The 22,542-nt window shown below is 43.3% G+C and overlaps 1 protein-coding gene across 3 annotated transcripts in view; it reads right to left on the reverse strand.

Annotated features, from left to right (window-relative positions):
• Window positions 1–2,463: 2,463 nt before the first annotated feature.
• Window positions 2,464–22,542, reverse strand: part of igsf3 (immunoglobulin superfamily, member 3) — a 70,118-nt gene continuing 50,039 nt past the window's right edge. For all 3 annotated transcript variants that reach the window (XM_079358416.1, XM_079358414.1, XM_079358415.1), the window contains exons 7-10: window positions 21,002–21,427; window positions 10,399–10,809; window positions 8,080–8,532; window positions 2,464–6,438 (exon numbers count right to left, since the gene is read on the reverse strand). In XM_079358416.1, the coding sequence (XP_079214542.1) occupies window positions 6,188–6,438; window positions 8,080–8,532; window positions 10,399–10,809; window positions 21,002–21,427 (1,541 nt within the window). In that variant the 3' untranslated portion in view covers window positions 2,464–6,187. The remainder of the gene's footprint in view (window positions 6,439–8,079; window positions 8,533–10,398; window positions 10,810–21,001; window positions 21,428–22,542) is intronic.

The following is a 22,542-nucleotide window of genomic DNA, read 5'->3' on the forward strand; positions in this document are numbered from 1 at the left end:
AAAGTCATAATTGTGGTCTTTGGGAATTCTAGTCTCTGACAGAACTTTGTCTTAGTTTAGCTGGTCTTACAGCACACACAATTGTTAACTAGGTAAATATTCTGCTAAGTGTTTGCATGTTAGCCAGCATCTTCGCATTTAGCTTAATGGTGTGCCTAAGTAAAGCCTCTATGAGCAGAAAGCTGTTGACTCTCATTAGTCTTGTTAAAAACTGCCCCAGGACCAGTATCTTTCTTTCATCTTCTTCTGTTCACTGAAGCTGGATGTTAAACTCCCTCTGGTAATCCCATCCTTGGACGGGAGAAACTGCAACTTGTACCAACAAGATTCAAAACTTTGAGAGGAAAAGGTAAAGACTAAAATGGCCTTTGGAAAGCATTTTCCTTTTTAAATTATACATGTGTAGCTAAACCAACACACCTATAAGGTATTTAGATTAACATTTAAACACTCAAACAAATATATAAAAGAATGACAAACTGAACAGTTAGGCCTAATTAGATCCACATCTGACTAAATCTCCTGGCTTTCACAGGGCCTTTGAGAATAGAGACTAAATGAAGAGATCTCAGGGGAGTGTCGCCTTAGTAGCAACGTCAGCAACAGTTTACTTCTTTGAAGGTAGAGCCAGTCACGCACACACAGGACTTAAGACTTTATCAAATATAGATGGGACGAGAATATTCCTGTGTGCATGTCAGTTTATGTTTGTAAAATGTGAGCATGTTTCAACTGCATAATAAATGGTGTGGGACCACCAGTTGTTATTTTCTGAATGTCACTATGTTTTGTGCAGCAAATCATATGTTTTCTCGGCAGAAGTTTCCATGGTAATCCCCAGCAAACTTTCACATTTTTCTAACTAACACGCCCTTAATACAACTATTGATCCTTTTTTATCAACAGAATTCGCACAGATGGCACTGTCTAAGAGATTCAATAGCTAATTTCGAAGCCATATTCAGCAGTACAGGTGGTACATCTGTTCTCCCACTACTTTTATTACTCAGATTTATTTAGAGGCAAACCAGCGCACTGTCTGTGTATTAACAAGATTTCTTGCTGTTTTTATCGACTCGTGCTTGAATCCCAGTGAGTCATAACACATATTGAAGGGTAGTCATATAGAGGTGAGTGAAACAAGCTGTGCTCAGGCCTTAAAAAGACCAGTCACACTCTACAAGCTGTTTGTTTCTTACCGCCTTATGTCTCCAACAACATGTCTGTCCTGCTTATAGGGGAGTGTTGTACATTAGTAAGCACATGTTTTATATATAAGCAATATTCCCTTCTGATATTCACACCTGTATGATCTTGATCCACACTAATCTTCATGGATTTATCTTGGTCCTTGTTATCTTGCATCCAAACCTCCCTGTCTTTACATTCTCTTCATCACTCCTTTTCTCGCTAGACATCAATCATAATCTATTTGCCTGAATGCTGCCCTGCTGCTCTGGATCGTTAAGTACTGTCTGCCCATATGTGCCCTCTGGTGTCTGAATCCTCTGCGATAGTAAAGACTATGGATTTGTGAGCTTTGCTTACTTTTAAGCAAAGTAGATCTTTTCTCAACGGGGTGTACGCTGAAGAAAATGGAAACAGAGCATTAAAAAAAAACCTGGAGAAAGTGGGACAGGAATATAGCGCTCAAAGGCGGAGGATTCAATGTTTTTTGCACCCTGTGAAGTTGTGACGGAGCCGGCTGACAATAACATCAGCAATATCAGTGTGCCTGCTATCGGCGCCAACAGCATCAATAGCTCTTTGAGTGTGGGGGCTCTTTCAGTCAAGGCGGATTGCTTTGTCAAGAGTCGACCAAAAGGCCTTCATGCAAGGGAGCCAGCGTGTTTCTTGCAGTGAGTGTGGTTTTCGCTCTGTGTCACCATGATTTATGGAACGGGTGGCAGTGTTTGTTCTTGGGCTCACTTGGTATGTGTGCGTCAATATGAGTTACTATGAATTCATGGGAGAAATAGTCAGGAAGAAATTTATGAAATATATGGACAGAAGTCAGTTTACTGCTAAGTGTGTGTGTGTGCATGTGTGTAAAAGGTGGTGGAAGAGCGAGCAATGGATGAGTTATGAATGGTGAGATGTGATTTGCTAAGGTTAAAAAAAAAAAAAAAGCCTGCTTAACCTGCAGCAGTCCTCAAAGCATCATTTATCTTCTGACATGCTAACCCAATCCATCTCTTTCTCTCACTCTCTCATGCAGAAAAACAGAAAATGCAGAGTAAATAAACCGTTTGGTTTGCTCGCTGAGGGTCTTAAGAGGTCAAAATCCCATGCAGACATGAAAGCTGACTACAGGGCATTAACCTTGGGTTAAAGCATAACTAGATGGCTGAGAAGGTTGCATGCAGTGATTTTGTGAATCATGTTTGTTTTTTGAGGAGCCTGGATCAATTTGTTTTAATAATTTACTACAAAATGCATGTGTTTGAAAGTAGAAAAGGAAAATGCACTGAAAGTAGTTTATTGCAGTAAACTGACAATAGCAGAGTGCCTTTTTAACGGTCACGATGGCAACTATTTCATAAAGTAACAAAGGAAAGTGAAATAAAGTAAACAAAACAAAACCATGGTCATATAAAAATACATCACTGAAAATAAAACATCACTGGCTGAACTGAAAATATCACCACAAACTATTTTACACCTTAATCTGGTGCCAGCACACAGCCAAAACATGCAGCCCTCAAAAACCAGCTACAATACTGTCAGAACATCTGGAGGAATCTTGGGAGGCAGCCAGGGTTGGTATAAAATATCATTATTTCAACAAAAACCCCAAACCTCATCAACGTTTGACCACACGGCTCTGATTATGACGGCAGAGCTGGGACGTCAAACACACCACGGCAATGCCCTGCACTTCCTGGTCTAAGTCTGAGAGATGAAATGAGTTTTGCAGGAATTCAAACTGAAATAAAGTCCTTTACATGCTGAGGCTGAAGCAGAAGCAGCTGTTCGGTGGCAACATCTTCACAACCTGCATCTCTGCGAATGTTCAAGGCTGAGAAAAAGGCAATATAAGCACCAAACAAGCTCCTGGAGGGTTTCTTGCTTCTGAAAAACAGAATTATAATGAGCTAGGTATGACAACATTTGTCTGATAAATTGCTAGTGAAAAAAAAAATTAGAACCATTACTTGTGGATCATGTAACACAGTCCCATCAATTATTCTGTGTTTTTCTAAAAACACAGAAAGGTTTTTCATTTCTGCAGTTTGGATGCATAAACACCTCTGTCTTGCACTAGCATCACATCAAATAGCAACAGGAGGCTAAAGACTGTTTATACTGGGAAATGGAGGCAGTGCAAACACTGAATATTGCAATATAATGAGGCAACATTTCTACCCACAAGGTCTGTGCATGACTGCGAAGGCTGAGTGAGAACACAAATAATGTACAAATCTATTTGACTCTAGCACATCACAATTATGAAATCTATTATTATTATTATTATTATTATTATTATACCTCACACATGCTATTTGCTAGTTTAGCATGTACATTTTCCAGTAAGCTTGTGGTGAAAAGGTAGTTTTATGGATAAAACAATGTTACAATTGTACCGGAATTATCGCCATGTTAAATAATTCACTGCTCGTTAGCTTGCGATATTCAGTATTTGTAATAAACAGTAAAAAAACTCTTTCAATATAACTCATCTTCTTCTTCATAATGAGTCAGCAGGTGGGACCTTGCTTTGCGTTGTTGTTGTTGCACAAGCATCATATCTTTAACTTCACAGCACCTACTCCCAACTAGAATAGTGTGGTGAACATGAAATGAACGGATTACCTAAAAAAAAAGGACAAAATCTCAGAACTTTGTGGCTTGTGGTTAGTATCAGATACATATGTTTGTCTTTTTGACATAAATCTGTTTAATGAAGTGTTGCATAAAAGCAAAACATTTAAAAAGACATATATGAGCATTAATATCAAACACAATCTCCACAACACCCATTCTTGAAATAGATTACTTCACAGGCTCACAGAGGGTCTGGTGTTAGTTAAATATTGTTGATGGCGAGGTCTTTTAAGGGGGTGTGGGTGGTGGGGGTGGGGTTTTGTTTTGACTCTTGGCTCAGGAAGTCACATGTTTTGGGCACTGCTCTGTCACACAAACACAATGCTCAAAGAGTTCAGAAAGTTTTACAAAACATCAAAAGTCCTCCTGCGGTATTGTCATGCAATATACATGTTGACACGATTGAGACAACAATGTTGAGCTCTTCGAGAGATCTCATGTTCAGTCTGGCAGTGAAAGGGTTAGGCCCAGGTCAGGTAGATGATATCACACCTCTGGTGACTCACATGTTCAACCCTTCTGCCATGCGTCAGGGGAGCCAAGGATGAGGCCTTCAGCTAGAATCCATAATAACAAGATGTTTCTAACAGTTCAGCCTCGGCCCGCTTTGATCAAACATCCTACTCAGGTGTTACATCCAATTTCCATAAATAAAAGCGACTTAAGCAAAAAGCATTAAGTGAATTGATTTTTGTGTGACTCTTCTGTTCAACTATTGTACAAGTAAAGCCACAGTCATGTCCTTTATAGGTGAAGAGAAACAGTGTTTTGACACCGACCAAACTTGACAATCTGGTATGAAATGCTACAGACTGCAATGCGCAGGACAAATCTAGCATTTCTACATCTACCACATTGCCAACACACAGGATATTGACATAATCTGCTAGGTGCAGTTGCCTGGCAACACAAGCAGCACACTTCTTAGAGAATTTCAAAGCAAAAGAAACAATCTTACAAAGCTAGGCAAAGTAGTATAAAACAATAAATAGAAAAATCTTTAAAATAAACACAAAAGTCAAACATGTGCCCATCCTAATTAAATCTGTTTTCTTAAAATGTGCAGGTTACATTTTTGAAGCACATCTACAAAGTTATAATACTCAGTGGGCCCTTTAACAAATACAATGTCTTTCTTTAAACTAATGTGCATCTTTTGAGCTTCTGGTATCTTTTAAAGACAGGACGGAGTAGTCATTCTGGGCAACTTAAAGATATGTGCAAGAATTTTATCTCAGTCAACAACCCCCACTGTGTTATTTAAGCAGGACAATCCGACTGATTCTACATGACTGCATGTGAAATTGCCCTCTTGGCCCTAAAGGCCTATGACGCCACAGCAGGAGGTAAGCAGACATATTTACAATCTGCCTCCAAACCAATCAGCTTCCCTCGCCTCTTTAAAACTTCAAATAGTAGCTGCAGAGAACAGTGTGGAAAAATCTTGGCACCGAAAAAAAAGAAAAAATTCCCTCATGTGAAAGTACGTGTAACTTCTGCAGGAGAGCACTGTTCATTTATCCTCCATCATCAGGGACGTTCTTCCCTCTCTTCCTCTCCTCGCTGTCTCCTTTCAGAAACGAGGAGGGTCGAAGAGGAGGGTGGAACGGTCTCTCACTAAGGCCAGAGTGTCTGGCAGTGTTTAAGTGGCACACGAGGACCGGTTTCTGTCTGCCAAGGCAAATTCATTGTGGAGGCAGGTGGGCCAACACACACACACATACACACACACATCCTCACTCTAGGACACAGACTTGTGTGTCCTTGCTTTTGTCTCTATGCAGGCTAGCAACCAAGTAACCAGCTACCAAGTCAGTGGGCGCAGAGAATCACTATGGCAACCAACATAGTGGGCCAGGCTGTGGCTGCTCTTGGATCAGTGCGGAGAGTTTTTTTGGCATCCACTCAGTGTCGGAGTCGATTATAGAGTTCCTTCTCTTAAATGTTCTTCCCGCATCGGCCGATGATCTCATGTGCACAGTTTTTTGTTCTCTTTGAAAAATAGACAGATATTCAGAGTAATAAAAAAAACAAATGCAGCTAGGAGTTCCACAAAAAACAAAGGGAGGGAGGCTTGTGATATTATCCCACCCCACCTCAAATTGTACTCGCACAATTAACCTTGTTAACATGGCGCACAAGATCTAGTTCAAACACACACTCATCCATACCCTGACACACACATATACTCAAACACACAGTTATTAACATAAAACAGGCAGCCACCAGGGTAGGAATTTTGAAACTGATCAACTAATTCAACACAGCAGTGAATGACAGTTAAGTCTGAAGGGGGAGTCCACATCTGCTCCCTGGCATTGTGTTGCATCTGCGACGTACGCAAGGCATAGGCGGTCCCAGCTTAGTCGACAGATCCGGGGTGCAGGCTGAGTGCAGGAGGGTCCAGACAGGTGGGAGAGTAACTGAGGTGAGGTTCTTTAATCCACAGGAGGGGGGCGCCATTCTTGCCTTCTTGACTCTTGCTGTTGTTGCGACTCTTAAAGCGCACAAGCAGCAAGGCAATGAGGAGGACGCCGAAGATGGGGAAGGGGTAGAAGAAGACAAAGTAGAAGAGGGCGTCGTTGGAGCACACTACTGACTTGAGAGTGGACACTATGGACAGAGTAAAGGAAAAAAAATCAGTTTTTCAGGAATGCCAGAAAACTTTTTATAAACAAGATTGAATGATCGAGTCAGAGAAAAAAAACTATGGACTCCTATAATTGGTATGCATTCAGTTGTTGACACTGGTGAACAAATCTATTTGAGAACTTAAAATCCAGGTTCAGCTGTTTCAAGAGTCTGACTGAGATGGGATTTTGGGGGTCGATACAGATACCAGCTTGACTGGGGAGAAACAAACATTAACAGATTTTCCAGCTGACATATTGAATCTTTGAGCTGGAATGAAACTAGACATGTTCTTCATGGATAGTGCACTGATTTTGCAGCCATATGACTACACTAAGGTATCTAGAATAATCTCTCATATCAGCAGCTGTCTATTACAGAATTTTTAAGACTTTAATTAGGGCTGTCAACCTGAATTAATCATGATGCAATCAGGGTCAATGTAAAAATTGTAGAATTGCATTAATCCTATGCTATATTATCCCTTCCAACACACTGTAGTTAAGCCACAGCAGCACTGTCCTTCAGCGATCAAAAAGAACGTCACCACTATTACTCTGAATATCTCATTTCACTTAAAACATATCTCCTTGACAGCTCAGTTGACAAATCTAAAGTAATATAGACGTTGTGACATCAAATGTTTCCCTTTTTTAGCTACATTGTGCACACGACCTAACCTCTCTAGGCTATCAGGCTCCCCAGATATTTCCCCTTTTTTTAATTTTCTGATTTTTGATCAACCAGAAGTTCCTGATTTTATTTCAAAATCAAAGCAGGTTTGTATCAAAACAGGAAGCAAATAAGAACATGATATCCCTTTGTTATTTCCTCAGAGGGAAATGACATTTTTCCACTCTGGTGTTGAGACACGATATGCTGTAGTACAATACACAAAGGCTAAATTACCCTTAAAGCTTAAAAGAGTACACAATACAAAATAAAGGAAGCATAACGAAAACTATTTTAAAATGCGAAATATTCGAATTTCAAATATGCGATTAAAAGTGTGATAGATTGCCATAAACTATAGAATTTCAGGAATTAATCATAAATTTTAAGAATGATATGATAGCAGTAATATATACACTTTTTAACCAATCCTAGTGCTGATGAACAGATTCTCTGCAACGTGCTGCAGACAGTGACGCTTGTTTATGCATTCTAATACCAGTTTTATTACATTTATTTATATTCTTGATTAGATAAAATATAGAAAAAGTTCTTTATCAAATCATATAATACAACATATATGCTGATACATCTGTGAAAGGACAGTCAGGTTCTACTGTGTAAATCCTTAATCATTAGCTTCAAAGCTAATTAGCCAGTAGCCAACCCTCAATCGGGTTTTTTTTAATACAGCTTATTCTTCTCTTCAAAATGAGAGCAGCTAGTGGGGAAGGCCCCATCATCCAGGGCAGGGATGACATAAAGAGAGTCCATGAGAGATCTTTAATTGGCCAGAAACATTATTACCTGATCGGCATTGTACCACAGAGGAACCTTGGATGGTCAATAGCAGCAGTTTAATTCAGCTTGGGCGAACGGTTATGTGTCCCTTTGGTGTCAGATTGTCAGTTTCATATTAGAGGCGATAAAAGTACCTAATTTAGGACTCACCTTGTTGCAGTACATTCACTATGGTGAACCCGGAGTTGTTGGTGGCCAGGCGGTACCATGCATTGCGGGGGTTAAGCAGCCACTCCTCTACATGACAATAGTACCGACCGGCATCTGTCGGCCGTGCCCCCTGAATGGTCAGGCTGTACTGGTCCGAGGTCATCCTCTCAAATTGCAGCCGAGAATTTGGCCCTGCCTCCTCCCTGGGGCTGCAGTTCCCATTTCCAAAAACTGCATCATGTCCAATGGAGAACACACACTCTCGCCCTCTTTCTTCATCACTCGGCTGGTCCACATCATCCTCATCTTCGTCTTCGGAACGCTCCACGTACCAGGACACAGAGAAGCGGGAGTCCCGGGATGACTGAGAAGGAATGCTACAGCCCAATCGGATGGAGCTGGACTCGTCTACGGTCACATTTGCCTCCAGTTCTTCCACCTGCAGTCGAACCTCTGCAGAGATCCAGGAACATAAGATGAGTAAGAGAGACATTGATAACGTATGAACATGTACAGTAGGTATTTCTTTGGAATAGTGCACAAATCAGACGTTTTTTTCCCCTTTATTTTAACATACAGGAATGCTTTTGGAGAATCTATTTGAACTCAAGCAGAAATATTCAATTGCTTAATTGATCAAAAATAATTCAGCATGAATTTTGATTGATTCTTTGAGTTATTTTTCAAATACAAATTCTAAAACATTTTCTGGTTGAAGCCTGTCAAATGGGATTTTAGATTTTCTGGTTTTCTTTGTCTGGTACTATAATAATCTTTGTGTTCTGTTCTGTTCTGTTGATCAGACATAAACAAGAAAATCAAAGATGTCAGTCTGGCCTTTGGGAAAGTGGGCAGGCAATTTTCAATCTCTTCTGACATTCTGTGCACAAAATGAGTAAATAATCAATATTATTAAATAATCAAAATAAACGCTAGTTCCAGCTCTTATTAGACCTTCAAAATACAAATGATTTTCTTTTTAAACAGTGACAACAAACTTTTCAAATATGCCAACAAAGGGCAAAAACAAATAGCTCCCACGGCACAGCCCACAGCTATCACCAGTCATTCAGCTTCCCAGTATGGCTACATCCCACCCCGAGGCTAGTGTGTCTGTCTGGACATGCTACAGTCCTTCAGGGTTGGTACAATGACCCAGTTCTGCTGCGGCTAAAGACAAAATAAAACATAAATTCAGTTAGAACCTGGCCTGCTTGTGTGCCTATCACACACAGTTTGGATCGTTCTTCCTGTTAAAGGAAAATGAGAAGCAGAAAAGACAGCAGGGGAACGAGAAAAAGTCGAGTGCTGGCACACGTCTCTACTCATCTTTTCTCCCGACGGGAACATTTCTGGATGACTTCCCGATGGACGCATTTTTTTAGCACTTTATGAATATCCATGGTGTTTGTACTGCATATTCTATTCATCATATGTGCATGTTTATGTATCATTAAAAAATAAATAAATAAAAAAAAAAAGTATAACCCAGGAGGGATCCACCAACATGTGCTAACTTTTGGAATCAAAACTGAAACTAACATTCAAGGGAAACAAGCCAAACACAAGACGGATTATTCACTGATCTTTGCATTTGTAAGCAATTTCATGGCTCAACTAATCATTTGAGGAGTGTTTGTATCACTGTGAACATGAGTTTTCTTTGTCCTTCTGGCTAATGAGCAGAAAATTGATCCTCATGTTTAAGTTGGACAGGTGCCATATCAAGGAACTCACCTTGCATTATAAAGAGCCGAAGAAAACTTCTCTCAGCAACAACTGGAAGAAGTCACCTTTAGCTTGCTTGTGTGTACAATCGACTCATGCAAAAAATGAATGTCAAGGAGGGATGGGTTGTCATTATTTATTTGGCATTGGGGGTAGGGAGTTTTATTATAACGCAGGGCTTGAGGGAGTTCAGTGAAGGAGAGAAAAAGCTGGGAGATGAAGGGTATTTAAGGACACTGTCCTGAGGTGGTGATGTCAGGGTTTGGGTGACAGGAGGAACAACATGCTCTTGAGCACTTTGGAAGTTTTTGAGTAATGGACAAGAGGATTAGATCCTCCGTCTGGGCCTGACTCAACCTTCTGGCGTTGCATATGACAGCTGGCAACACAATTTCTTTGCCACCTAGGTTCTGCTCAAGGCAGGTGTATGGTCATGAGAGGGAGACTGCCTTTAGCAGACTATGTGAGAGTGGGAGGATGGGTGGGGTCAACCATGTTTAACTGGTGTGTAACAGGGCAGCGTGTGGGACTAAAGTGGCTACTGCTGTTTCCCTGCAGTGTGAATAAACAGCCGCTTTGACCTTTCCTCACCTGGCTGTCTGACCAGAACCTGCGTGAACCCCGAGGACTCCCTGGAGACTCGATACCAGGCTCCATCTGGATCGCTCAGCCACTCCTCCACCAGGCAGTAGTACGTCCCTGAGTCGCTGTTCTCCGCCCGATTGAGTGTCAGCGCATAGAGGCGGGGTGACAACCTCTCTGCCTGCACTCTGCGTCTAAGTCTCTCCTCGTCTGCGTAGGCGCCATACTCAAATGCGCCCGATCTTTCAATCCTCAGCAGGAGCTCGTCAGCTTCTGACCCCGTCGCTCGCCTGACATACCAAAGCACCGCATGCTGAGAGTCTTGGCTGGTCTGGGAGGCGATGGAGCAATTGATCCTCACTCGATTGTCCTCCAGGTACACCAGGGATTGGTTGGTCTTTTGCACTCTTAGCTTGCTCTCTGTAAAGAATTGGAAAGGGTGGAAGGAAGGAGAAAGAGAACACAGTCATTCCTTTGGGTGCAGGGAAACGCGAGCAACGGTGACAGGTACACAATGCAATTTCTGTTTGGTGACAGACGACCTGTAGCTGGGTTTATTTCTGGTGGCAGCAGGGCAGGAAAAGATAGTGGTATGTGGGCGGGTAAAGCAGGTGACAAAGAGAAAGAAGACGCATGCTGGGAAGAGAAAGGAGGAGAAAATGTCAGGAAAATCAAAGCAGAGAGGATGGGATGTCGGTTAGTATCAATGCAGAAATGTAAGACACGGTGCAGAACAGGAGAAGAGGCAAGGGTGAAGGGGAGGGCGATGGATTGTAACTCAGGGCTTTGGATATAATTAGGTAAGATACAAGACAAAAAATGGGCCAAGAGTCTGTCTGTCAGTCTACGAGAACCCGAAGAAAAGAAGAAGAAGAGCACACTTTTAAGTCAAACAAGGGCACGAGGAGAGGAGATAGAAAAAGGAGGAGATGATGGAGAAGTGTGACTGAGATGTCAGGAAGGAGCTGAGTGCTGTGACAGGATTCAGTTACAGGGACATCGGTTTTTTGGGATAGGATTAGCTGCAGGTACATCAGGTGTGACTGCGACCAGGGCCCCACTGGAAAAAGCTTGAGGGGGAGGATTAGTTCAGTTTTTCCATTCCATTAAGCTGTATCTTACATTCAACATTCAAAGAAATAACTCAGGCAACATCACAACTGAGATCATTAAGAGATATTGAAGATGTGTCTTAAAAAACCACAATCACCAGAGTATTCACTTGCACTCAAACAAATAGCCCACAGCTGGGATAAAATGTGAAATCTGACTGGAACTGACAGATCCAGCACACACTATCGCTATCAGCAACAGCAATCCTCACCCTGAACAATAAGCATTTGATTGGAGGCACTTTCTAGTGTTGACATGCTGACAGAGAGCCAAGAGCTGTTTGCTGGCTGAGCCCATATTGGGGAAACAAATTCCCTTAATTGATCTCAGCAGCAGAACCACAACTGCAGAGTGCCATTTCACCATTTGAGTGGATCATGTTATTTTTTTTTTGAATCAGAGAGCTGATGTGTGTCAGATCTGTCAAAATGACACATCAGGTGATTTGTGAATGCAAACGACGGCGGATGAATCCACGGGACACTTCTATTTCTAAATTTTCCCAAAGAGGCCATTTAATGAAAATGTTTTAAGAGAAATTTATTGAATGTTAATTTACAAACTTTAGCACTAAAAATGCAGCTGAGTCGAAGTCTAGTTTGTAGAATAGTTTATTGTGCATAAAATTGTGATTGTTCCCTTACCTACTTCCTGTTTAATCATTTTAATTTGGGGGGAAAATGTGGAGAGTTTCTGCATCTTTTAGGCAGTTAGTTTTTGTACTGCTTGTGTCAGCGTATTGTTTATTTTTTTGCAAATGTCGGCATTTTAGAACTAATAGTCAAGAATTAACTGGCACTTGATATTGAAATTATATAAACAAGCTAAATGTGTTTTCTAACTTATTTCCAGACAAATCTGAGCCACTATAGATTTCCACATTTCATTTCGCTCTCTGGCTACCCCTTTCAAATTCAAATACATGAAGCTCCTGCTTAGCTTTGCTATGACCGACTGACTGACTGACTGACTGACTGACTTCCTGGCCAGGGGATTCACCAGCTGCTCAGAAAACCTCAACCTCATCCGCAGATTACCAAGCATGCTTATAAGATCCCTGTTTGGGATTCTGCACATTTTCACTTTACATTTAGTCATATACGGTTGCATGTGAAAGATGCCCAGCAGCAAGGCATCATTAGACCAGTCTGTTGAACAACGACATTCCAAGCTAGAATCTCAAATTAATCATCATACTTGCCTCACTCCCCACTAGAGACGAGGTAGGAAGCCTGACAAAAATGTCTCCATCAGGAATTACTGCTGAGCCCTGAGGAATCCTGGCAATCTTTTTTTTTTTTTCCAGAAGAATTACCTCTGAACCTCCTGAAGTGGAACCAAGCAGGATTGGATTGGCACAGGACGAAGCAATTCTCTGCTGCTTACAATTCGAAATTTAAAATCTGCAGCCAGGAGTAAAAAAAATAAATAAAAGGTTTGGGGGGGTGGGATGTAAGGCCTGTTGCCTTACATCAGTGTTTACAGAAGTGTCTTTTAAGAGCTAAAATAGGCTAATTATTCAGGCTTTATTAGGCAGCATCATGAGCTACGACAAGTTATTGTAACTAATAACACTTAAGTAGAGACAGAGACACTAATAAAATGGAAAAGCAATAGGCAGAGAAATAAAGAGAAGAGAGTCTTCTGGTGTCCCAAAACAACCTTTAAGTTCATGCAGAACCCTGAGACCAGTAACCTTGGAGACCGGCCCGTCACATCCTCTGACGTGTGTCCACTACCACAACTAGTGAGGCTTCTCCCTGCAGCTACAGTACACAAGCCTAACATAGTAACATCAATGCCTCTGCTGACGCAAGTAGTACAACAAGGCTGAAAATCCCTTACCTTGTACATACAGCATGCTGTTCTATAAATGTGGTATTAGTAAGGTTGCTTTCTATTTACTGTGTATGGCTTACAGAGCCTGTTCAATCATACATATTTAACTATGCTGCTCATCATGTATGTGCAATAAGAGATGTGTTGTTGTGTGTCGATACATGTACTAAGTGAGATCACATGTTCTATGCTTCTGTGCTTCTTTAATGAGACTCAAGGGGGCATCCACAAAGGGAGACAAACATATGATTGCAAACACTTTTTCTTGCTGCTTCGCATTATTTTATATGCCAGTCAATTCTGGCCTCAGAGAGAATACAAAAAAAACAACAACATTATTTTATGCTTTCTTTTGTTGTTGGTCATTTTGTTTTTCTCTCAGGGAGAAGGGGGATAAAACTGTGTTTGTGTATAATCAGGTAGAATATAAACTCACATCTAATTTGGAAGTATTTTGAGGCACAAACATTTTTTTTGTTGACAGCCTCTCATACACGTCACATGCCTCTGTTTGTTTCCAGGGCAACCTCATCTCCAGGTGCAATATGGAGGACCTCACTGATCTTATGTTCTAGTATGAAAGAGCCATTAAAAAAGGCTTTTGTTTGCAAGAAGTATTTCATTAAAAGTCGGACTTATGCTTCGCAAACTCCTGAAAAGAAATTGTGTTAGGATGTAGCTGTAAAGGCACTATACATCTGTACCATAGCCACATTATACCTAAGCACTTGAGATGCCTGCGTTTTGACAGTTTTGGTTTGCTGTTATGACACTTCCATGTTTAGATATCACACAAAACACTTCATAATTGGCCCGTTGAACCCACAGTGTGACCCGCTTCTCGTGTGTGCACAGTTTGTCTCTTTAATGGCTACGAAAACCGCAGAGCTGAGAGTGTTTCCTTTTTATTTATCAGCGGATTAAATACACAAAGACTACAAACACAACAGAAGTTTTGATGAGGTAGAAGATCACTAAGTGCACCCGGAGCTCCCTGAAAAGCTGAAGTACCGCACAACTGTTGATTATAAAGAAGAGCAGATAAAAGTTTGGAGTCTTAGGGGAGAGGGAGAAGAGTACAGTGGAGGAGGTTTCTGTGACAAGTCAGCACACACAAACCACAGCTAGCACACACACACGTACATGCTGGCAAAAAAAAAAAAAAAGAAAAGAAAAGAAGATGTTGAGGATAACATCAAAGGAGCAAAGAAACGGCTCGGTCGAGCGTTGAGAGGAGGAGAATATAGCCTGCGCTTGTGAATCAAAGAGTGTCATGCTTTATTCTTTGGCTACAGAGGAAATTCTATTCATTTTCCATCTCTGTTCAACACTCTTGCTCCGGGTGAAATGCTTTAATACAAGACTGTAATAAATGTTGAAGTGTCTGATATATCGCAGGCTTTGTTTTGACCAATTTTCAACTCTTTCTTCCCTCCTGTGTTAGCATGATCTATCCTCTCCTGATCGCGCTAATCACCTGATGCTAACGTGAATATTCAGCAGCCTCACCTGCGGGTTTATGAATATGAATGAGGCCTAAATGAAGTGCGCACGGCAGATTTGCTGGGACACGTATTGGCTCTTTTTAAATAAAGTCTAATATGTGCTTAATGACCACAGAGCTGACAACCTTTGCACTGGACCACCGATGTAATGCGTCAACTTCTTTTTGAATGAAGCCACAGGAAGACAGCCGAGGAAAAAAGAGACGTAAAGAGATCAGAGGGCTGAATAAAAGTAGAAAGTAGACAGAGAGAGAGGGATGGGATTTAAAAGGAGGCAGGATGAAAAAATAGCGGCAGAGTTAAGCGATATATATCACCACAAGTGTACAGATATTCACCTCCCAACAGAAAGCGGGGGAGTGAGGGAGAGAGTGAGCGTGCAGAGGAATGGAGGGAGGGGGAGAGAGAGAGAGAGAGAGAGAGAGAGAGAGAGAGAGAGAGAGAGAGAGAGAGACTGAAGACGATGAGAGGGATGTAAAAGACAGAAAGTGAGGACATGCTCCTGGGGGGATTTTGGAGAAAGCAGCAGGCAGTCTCTCAAGCTCCACTCCAGAGGACTTATAGTCTTAAAGGCTGCCTGCTCCGCCTTTAGCGTTAGCATTAGCACGGCCCTGGGCTAATCCAAGGGCTGGGACCCCCCCGAGCATGTCAGGGCAGGAGGCTTTAGATCCTTGCAGAACAACTCACTTTAGCTCGCTGATTCTAGGCAACATCTGCATCCAATGTGCACAATCCTACACACAAAACGCCGCACACAGACCTCTGTCACTAGTGGCATGAATCAGTGGGCTGCTAGGCAGAGGTGATGAAAGTTGGGTTTCCCCTGACTGAAAAGTGGCTTCTCTGTCTAACTGGGAGCCTAATTTCTATGCTAATGACTGTGATGTATCTGTGATCCCATTGTGTCAGAGGGATATTAACAATGCTCATTCCTCCCCTTTGCAACTCCCTTTTTAATAACATTAAAGTATGGGCTAATTATGGGGATCTGTGCAGACAGAGCCACACCCACGCACACACACACACACACACACACACACACATCCTCCACCAATATAGGTCCTATTCTCTGACATCAGTATGAACATACTGATGCACTCATGGCAATTTCCCTCTTCCTGTCTGTCTGGGAGAGTGATTGCTGGACGCAGGCTGCCCCGACAGGAAAACGGATGCACAAAAGGGAGGGGGTGAGACAGGGGGGTCAGGGCAGGGGAACTCTGGGAGATTAATGGTACTAAAAGATGCTGGCACAGAGGGGAGAGCATAAAGACATATCAGATGGAACCGTGTGTGTGCATGTCTGTGTGTTTGTTGGAAAAGAGGGTCTGCCAATAAACATAAAACACATTATGCTCATTAAAACGAAGAGAACAGTGGTCGGTCAGTGAGTGCAGGCCAGAGGCCTGTATGAGTGAGTGAGAGAGTGTGCGTGTGTTCATGAATTCAGATGGTAACACTGCTGAGCCCCTCCTGCTCTGCTCCTACTATTAGCCCCTAATTTACATGGGGAGCAGCACCACTGTAGCTAGCTCTGACTTACGACTTCAATTACAGCAGCAGCAGGACACACAAACCCACGCGCACACACACACACAAACACAGGTTCTCAAGAGTGACGGGACGAGACAACACCGGGATTCTCATTGTGTCTGCAGATCAGGAAGAATAAGGAAATGTGTTGGGATTGGATTGGACAGAAACACGTGTGTGTGATTTTGGTGAGTCGGAGTGTATGGGTTGGCTCTTGTGAGGAAGAAGACACAGGGAAGGAGTCTGACCTTGAGTGTGGGACACAGGCGTGATTAATCTAGAATCTTTTATGAAATTATTTTCTGTCTCAGTGCACCCCTCAAAGGCTCCTCATTCATCACCCAGTGTGACCCCCGTGTGCTCTGACGTCCAGACAGTGTGTGCACTCTGAGTATTTGTGTACGTACTGTATAAATTGTATGTAGCAGGAACAGGCTGGTGTGTTGCTGACATACAGGAAGCCCATGCACAGGATTCTGCCTCAGGTGAGATTGTGGGCAAAGCCAAACTGTATCCTGAGCAGCTGCACACAGAGCATAAAAGACATTTACGACCCTGACACATACAATAACAACTGCAGTAAAGCAGCTATTGTCTGTGGACTAGCAGCACTGCAATATGCTTAATATTTATGAAATACTGACAATGGTGAAGAATCTGTTTAAAGGGAAATGTAAACATAATGGATAGGAATTATGAGGATGACAACAAAAAGAAAGGAGGAGGAGGGAAGCAGGGAATTATAAAATATTGAAAAATCACAGGAGTGAAGAAGAAGCTATGGGCGTGCGGGGAGGGCGAACATGCCGCTAAGTGAGAGTGAAGGGGAAAGAAGACATTAAAAGAGACTTATGGGGAGAGTGAGAACAAAATGCGGAAAGAGCAGAGTGAAAGAGAGAGATAGAGAAAGGAGGACATGAGGGTGATCGGCTGGGCCTTAATGAAGATAGACAGCTCCTATCCATGCCCTGATAAGCAGGAATCTCCCATCACCACAGCGGGTGCCTCTGCTATCAATAACGGCTGGGTGGCAACTGCTTCGCTGGCATGAAAGGAGAGCACATGCAGCATCTGCTAGTGCCAGCCCAAATTAAATGGGAAGATACCCTGAAGAACATTCAGGGACAGACAAAACCTAAGTGGAGGGACAGGATTAGGCAGGAAAAAAAGGAGGAGGCACATATCCGCCGACTCAAAGCGTAACCACAAAGAACGAGGATAAGAATACGTGGGGAGAAAAGGCACCCAGTCCTACACCGTGATGTGTGATCATGTAGGTGAGGAGAGATGGGCTGAAACTCTCTGGGACACACGCCTTTTCCCTCCATCATCACCATCATCTTTCCAGCTTAGCCAATAACCAGGCGCTCTTAATATCCCACTCCTCATGCCAGACACACACGCGCACAAAAAGTGCACATGCACACACTCCAATGATGAGAAAAAACGTATTAAACTCCCAAAACCATCATTAATCTAAACTCCGGTTCCATTAGGGAAGATTCAGCATAATTAGTTTTTTTTTTCCTCTGTGTGTGTGTGTGTGTGTGTGTGTGTGCGCGTGCGTGTACTGGAAGAGATGATTAAGAGTGGGTTTTTGTGTGCGTGTGAGTGTGTGTAGTTTGAGTTATGAGCAGATTATATTAGATTGTGTCGTAGAGACTGAGGCTTCCCTGGTGATCTGCCACGCTGAACATGTGTTTGCCGTTATTGCATTTCAGAAACAGACGAAAAGAGAAAACTCAATCAGGTGGAATGATCTAATATTACCGCCACTGTATGTGGGACTGTATGTTTGTGTGTTGATGTTTCCGGTGTGCGGATTCACTCTGCTTGCGAAGTTTAATATTGAATTGTGTTGCGGTATGAGATAATTACACTCTTGCTCTGGGGATGTAACCCCCTCCACCCCCTCACAGTGCCTATCCATGCACCGCATGCTCGTGTGTACATGTTTGTGCTCCTGCGTGTGCAGTTTGTTGTTCTCAGCAGGACGTCTGCTGTGGATCATTCAAACCAAACTGCTGCACAGGGTTGCACTCACAATAAATGGATGTGGGTGTGTGTGTGTGGTGAACTCCTCTCATACAACCCCTGGGACTCGAACACAAGTGTGCTGCTAACACTATCTGGAGCAGGAGGAAGGACTGGCCTGGGTTACAAGCACCTCAGCAGTTTGATGAAAACCGTCACGCTGACCGGCTTCTGTGTGGTTCTGTTTTATCTACATCCAACTTTTTCACTTGTGCTGATCTAAGATGCACGCGTGTTGGATCAAGGGTGCTTCCTCTGATGCTAGTTTTCAGTCTATGCTTTTGAAGTTCTGCGATAATTTAATGAGGAGCGTCACTCCTCGCACATTTTCAGACTTCCTTATGTGCAGCACGCATACATGGCGTTTCTCTTAATACAACATGGTGGTGAAATGGACCATCAGCAAGCTGAGGGAACACTTCTGCCTTTGTATCACGGGTGAGGTGACCCGCTGTTCGGTTGCATATGAAGCATGTGAAAGCTCTCAGAGGAACATCAGAAGAAACACGGGGTGCAGGAGCAGTCGTGCAAGAACGTAGCCATGCACAGATGCATGTACCGCATGTGCACACGTAATGCTGGCGAGGCAGCTCATGCATATGCAGGTACCCTTTGGAAGCACAATTTAAAGTCACTCAATAATGAATCTGGTCAGATGCTGTGTTTGCTCACACCTCATTACACACACACACTCCCCTTCTTCTTTTTTGAAAGACAGAGCGAAGAGCTGCAAATGCCAGCCGCTCGTTTAGCCAGGAGTGGTTAACATTTAGGGAAGGCAGAGAGGGAGGAAAGCAGATGGGGAGGAGAGGTGTGAGGCAAAGAGAGACGTCCTACATTCTGACACATGAATCATCTTTCTAAATGAAGGTCTGCTCTGAACAACCCCCGAAAAAAAAAGAAGAAGAAAAAAAAAAAAGAACAGAATCTCATGGAGGTGGAGGAGGAGGAGGAGGAGGAGGAGGAGAACACAGAATGAACATGGCTGAGCCGGGGCCTCCGAAGCCAATAAGATGAAGGAATTGCTCACTCTCTCTCCCAAGTGAGATAGTGCCCTTACACACAGAATGATCACGCTGTTATGGTAACTGATTGGCTTTCGCTCGGCAACTGATCACATCTTCACGGTTACTGATGGCATTACCAAGGTAACTGATCACTCTGTCATGAAGATGCTGCTGGAAAATAGAGAGGGAGGAGGACCCAGAAGAATTTATTCTCCTGCGAAATGTCCATGTGTGTCTTTGTGTGTGTGTGTGTGTGTGTATCTGTAACACTTCTCTGGTTTGGGATAAACAATGTAAACAGCACATGGCGAGGAGGTAAATGAGCATTCAGGATGATAAGTGGATTTTCAAATACCTCCTGAAGGGTCCAGGGACGCTGTGCGTTCTGCGTGAATGCTTAAGGTCAGAGTACAGTCAGTCAAGCAAGCAGTGCACTGACTGAACTGTGCAGCTTCTGAATGTGAGTGTGTGTTCACATCAGTTTGCATTTGTGAGTTTATCTGAATCAATAGCAGCGGGGAATTAGAGACTATCTATACTGTACATGTGGCTACATTCCGCTGGCTCACTTTGAGAAAGGTATTGATCACCGCAGTCTGACTCTGGACTCAATAAAGACTTTTACTTATCCTCACCTGAAGAAGGAGGACGCTGGGAGAGAATAAACAAAAGAAAAAAAGCTTGCACATATCTATTTCAGTATCGCTCTTCATCACAAATAAACATTTGTCATTTTCAGTATTTGAAACCCTACTTCTCCTTCAACCCACACACTTTTTTTTTTTTCTTGTGTTCCGCCTGCCAAATCCGACAAATCTGGACCCTATCTGTATTCCAGGTACCAGAATGATTTGCTGGCCTGCCATCAAAGCTACAATGGTGAGGTTTTTTTTTTTATTATCCGCAGGATTAGTATTTGCCTGAGGCACGTTCACCTGAATAAATGAAGTATCATAATTTGGAGGCGCAACCGGACTGGACTAAATTGGGCCGGTGTGTTGTTGTCTACGTCTGTGTTTGTTTGTGTTCAGGCTCTAATTGGGTAGTGTCCGACTGGGTCTTTGTGTGTGTGTGTGTGTGTGTGTTTATGTGCGCGCGCACACACACACATCGGGCCAATGAGTGCGACGCAGACAGCTTAATGCCTCCGCTGAGGAAAAAGGTTCAAGGACAGATCGCTTCCTCCCTTTCCTCACTCGCTCAGTCTCTGTCTCCATGCTTTGCTGTCCTCTTTTGTACACCTTTCACTCGTTTTTTTTTTTTCCTTTCTCTTCCTGTGGGATATTTAGCAATCAATTCAAGGCCTTCCATTAGGAGACTCCACCCTACACACACACACACACACACACACACACACACACACACACACACTCCAATTAGTGGCTAAAACCAGAGACTAAGAGCAATTAGAGCTGCCAGAAATCCTCTATGCTCGGCTGAATTCTCTAGATGTGAGCGTGTGTGAGTGTGAATCTGCATTTATCCTTGTTTGTGTGCTCGTCTGTGTCCGCTCCAATTAGGTGTGTCTGTGTCTGTGTGTGTGCGCGTGCGTCTGTCTGGCAAGCAGCCACGCAGCTTTACCTGGCTGTAGGACACTGATGCCGAGCAGGTTGGAGGTGCGGTTGGCCACTCTGCTCCAGCTGTTGTCATAATTCCTTCTCCAAAGCACGGCGGTGCACTGGTACTTGCCAGCCTCGCGTCGCCCTGCCCTGGTCACCGACAAACGGAAGTTGGTGTTGGAGTGTGAGCGGTCAACTGTGGTGCGAGTGCCCAGCCCCAGCAGCTGCTCCCCCCACTGCAGCGTGCCCTCACGAGTGAAAGTCACCAGATCTTTGAACTCTCCCTGATCCTCTTCGTCAGATTCTGCACTGGCCGGCATGAAGCGCCAGGTGACAGAGGTGGGCACGCGGGGGTTGTGGCGAGGCTTGACCAGACACAGGAGGTCAAAGGAGTCTCCGAAGGTGACGGATGGCGTCCTGGAGACGGCTGAAACCATGAAGGAGGACTCTAAATGGAGGGAGAAGAGGAGAGAGAGGACAGACTGTCAAATGGGCTTTTTATTTGACTAATGATGAATCTTCAAACAGAGTGCTGCTGATTGCTTGTAAAAGCACAACAAAGCCTGGGCATGTGATCGAGTCTGTTCTCTAAAAGCTCAGCAACTGGCGTGGTGGTTCATATTCTTTTCCAATAAGTAACTTTCTTTTTAAGCACAGTAACCAAGAGACACAAAGCCCCCTGCTGGAACAAATACACACTATATTTAATGAAAGTACACTGTCTCCTTTTGCAAGCTTTTCCCTGGCCTGTACGCCAGCAGTTTGCCATTTTGTGTATGCATGTGCATGTGAACGCATATACATACCCTTGTGCGTGTTCCTAAGTATAAGTTTGTTTGCATTCCACTGACAGTGTGCCTCAAAATTAATGGGTGATGCAACAATGAAACCCCAGGGGAGAGATTTCCTCTAAGCGCCGGTGTTCGATCTACGCCCAACTCTCTGCCAAGTCTAAACTATCCTCATTAAGCTAAAAACATTCTCCCAACTCCATATGTTACTGCCAAGATACATCTTCACCGGAAAGCATGGCAGGTGAAGGAGAGAGAGAGAGAGAGAGAGAGAGAGAGAGAGAGAGAGAGAGAGAGAGAGAGAGAGAGAGAGAGAGAGAGAGATATGAAATGACTCGGTGCTGCTGCATCTATTTTAAGGCATTTCAATGAATATGAATGATTGAGCTGTGAGTTTGAGTAAGGCAGTTGGGTAAAAAAAGAAAAAAAGGGGGGGGTTAATGATTTTCACCAGATCAGATCATTCAAATCCCTGAGACTTTGTAGATTTCTCCATTAAGTTTCCTGTCATCAGCACTGTCGCTTTTCTCTCTGTCCCTCAGATTCGCTCTTCCTCCGACAGTCATCACCCACCCCCCCCCCCCCCCCCCCCCCCGCGCCCCCCTCCAGTGTCCTTCAGGGTGTGTAATCAATGGCTTTCTGTCCTAGCTTGGCTACTGCTGGGACAGCTGCCTGGGACCATAATTCTCTAACAGACAATAACTCTCCCCTGTCACTCTATCCCTCATCTCATTTTGCTCCTCTTCCATCCACTGGTTTCCATGACAGTTAG

The sequence above is a fragment of the Symphodus melops genome, assembly GCF_947650265.1.
Source record: "Symphodus melops genome assembly, chromosome: 12".
Lineage (NCBI taxonomy): Eukaryota > Metazoa > Chordata > Actinopteri > Labriformes > Labridae > Symphodus > Symphodus melops.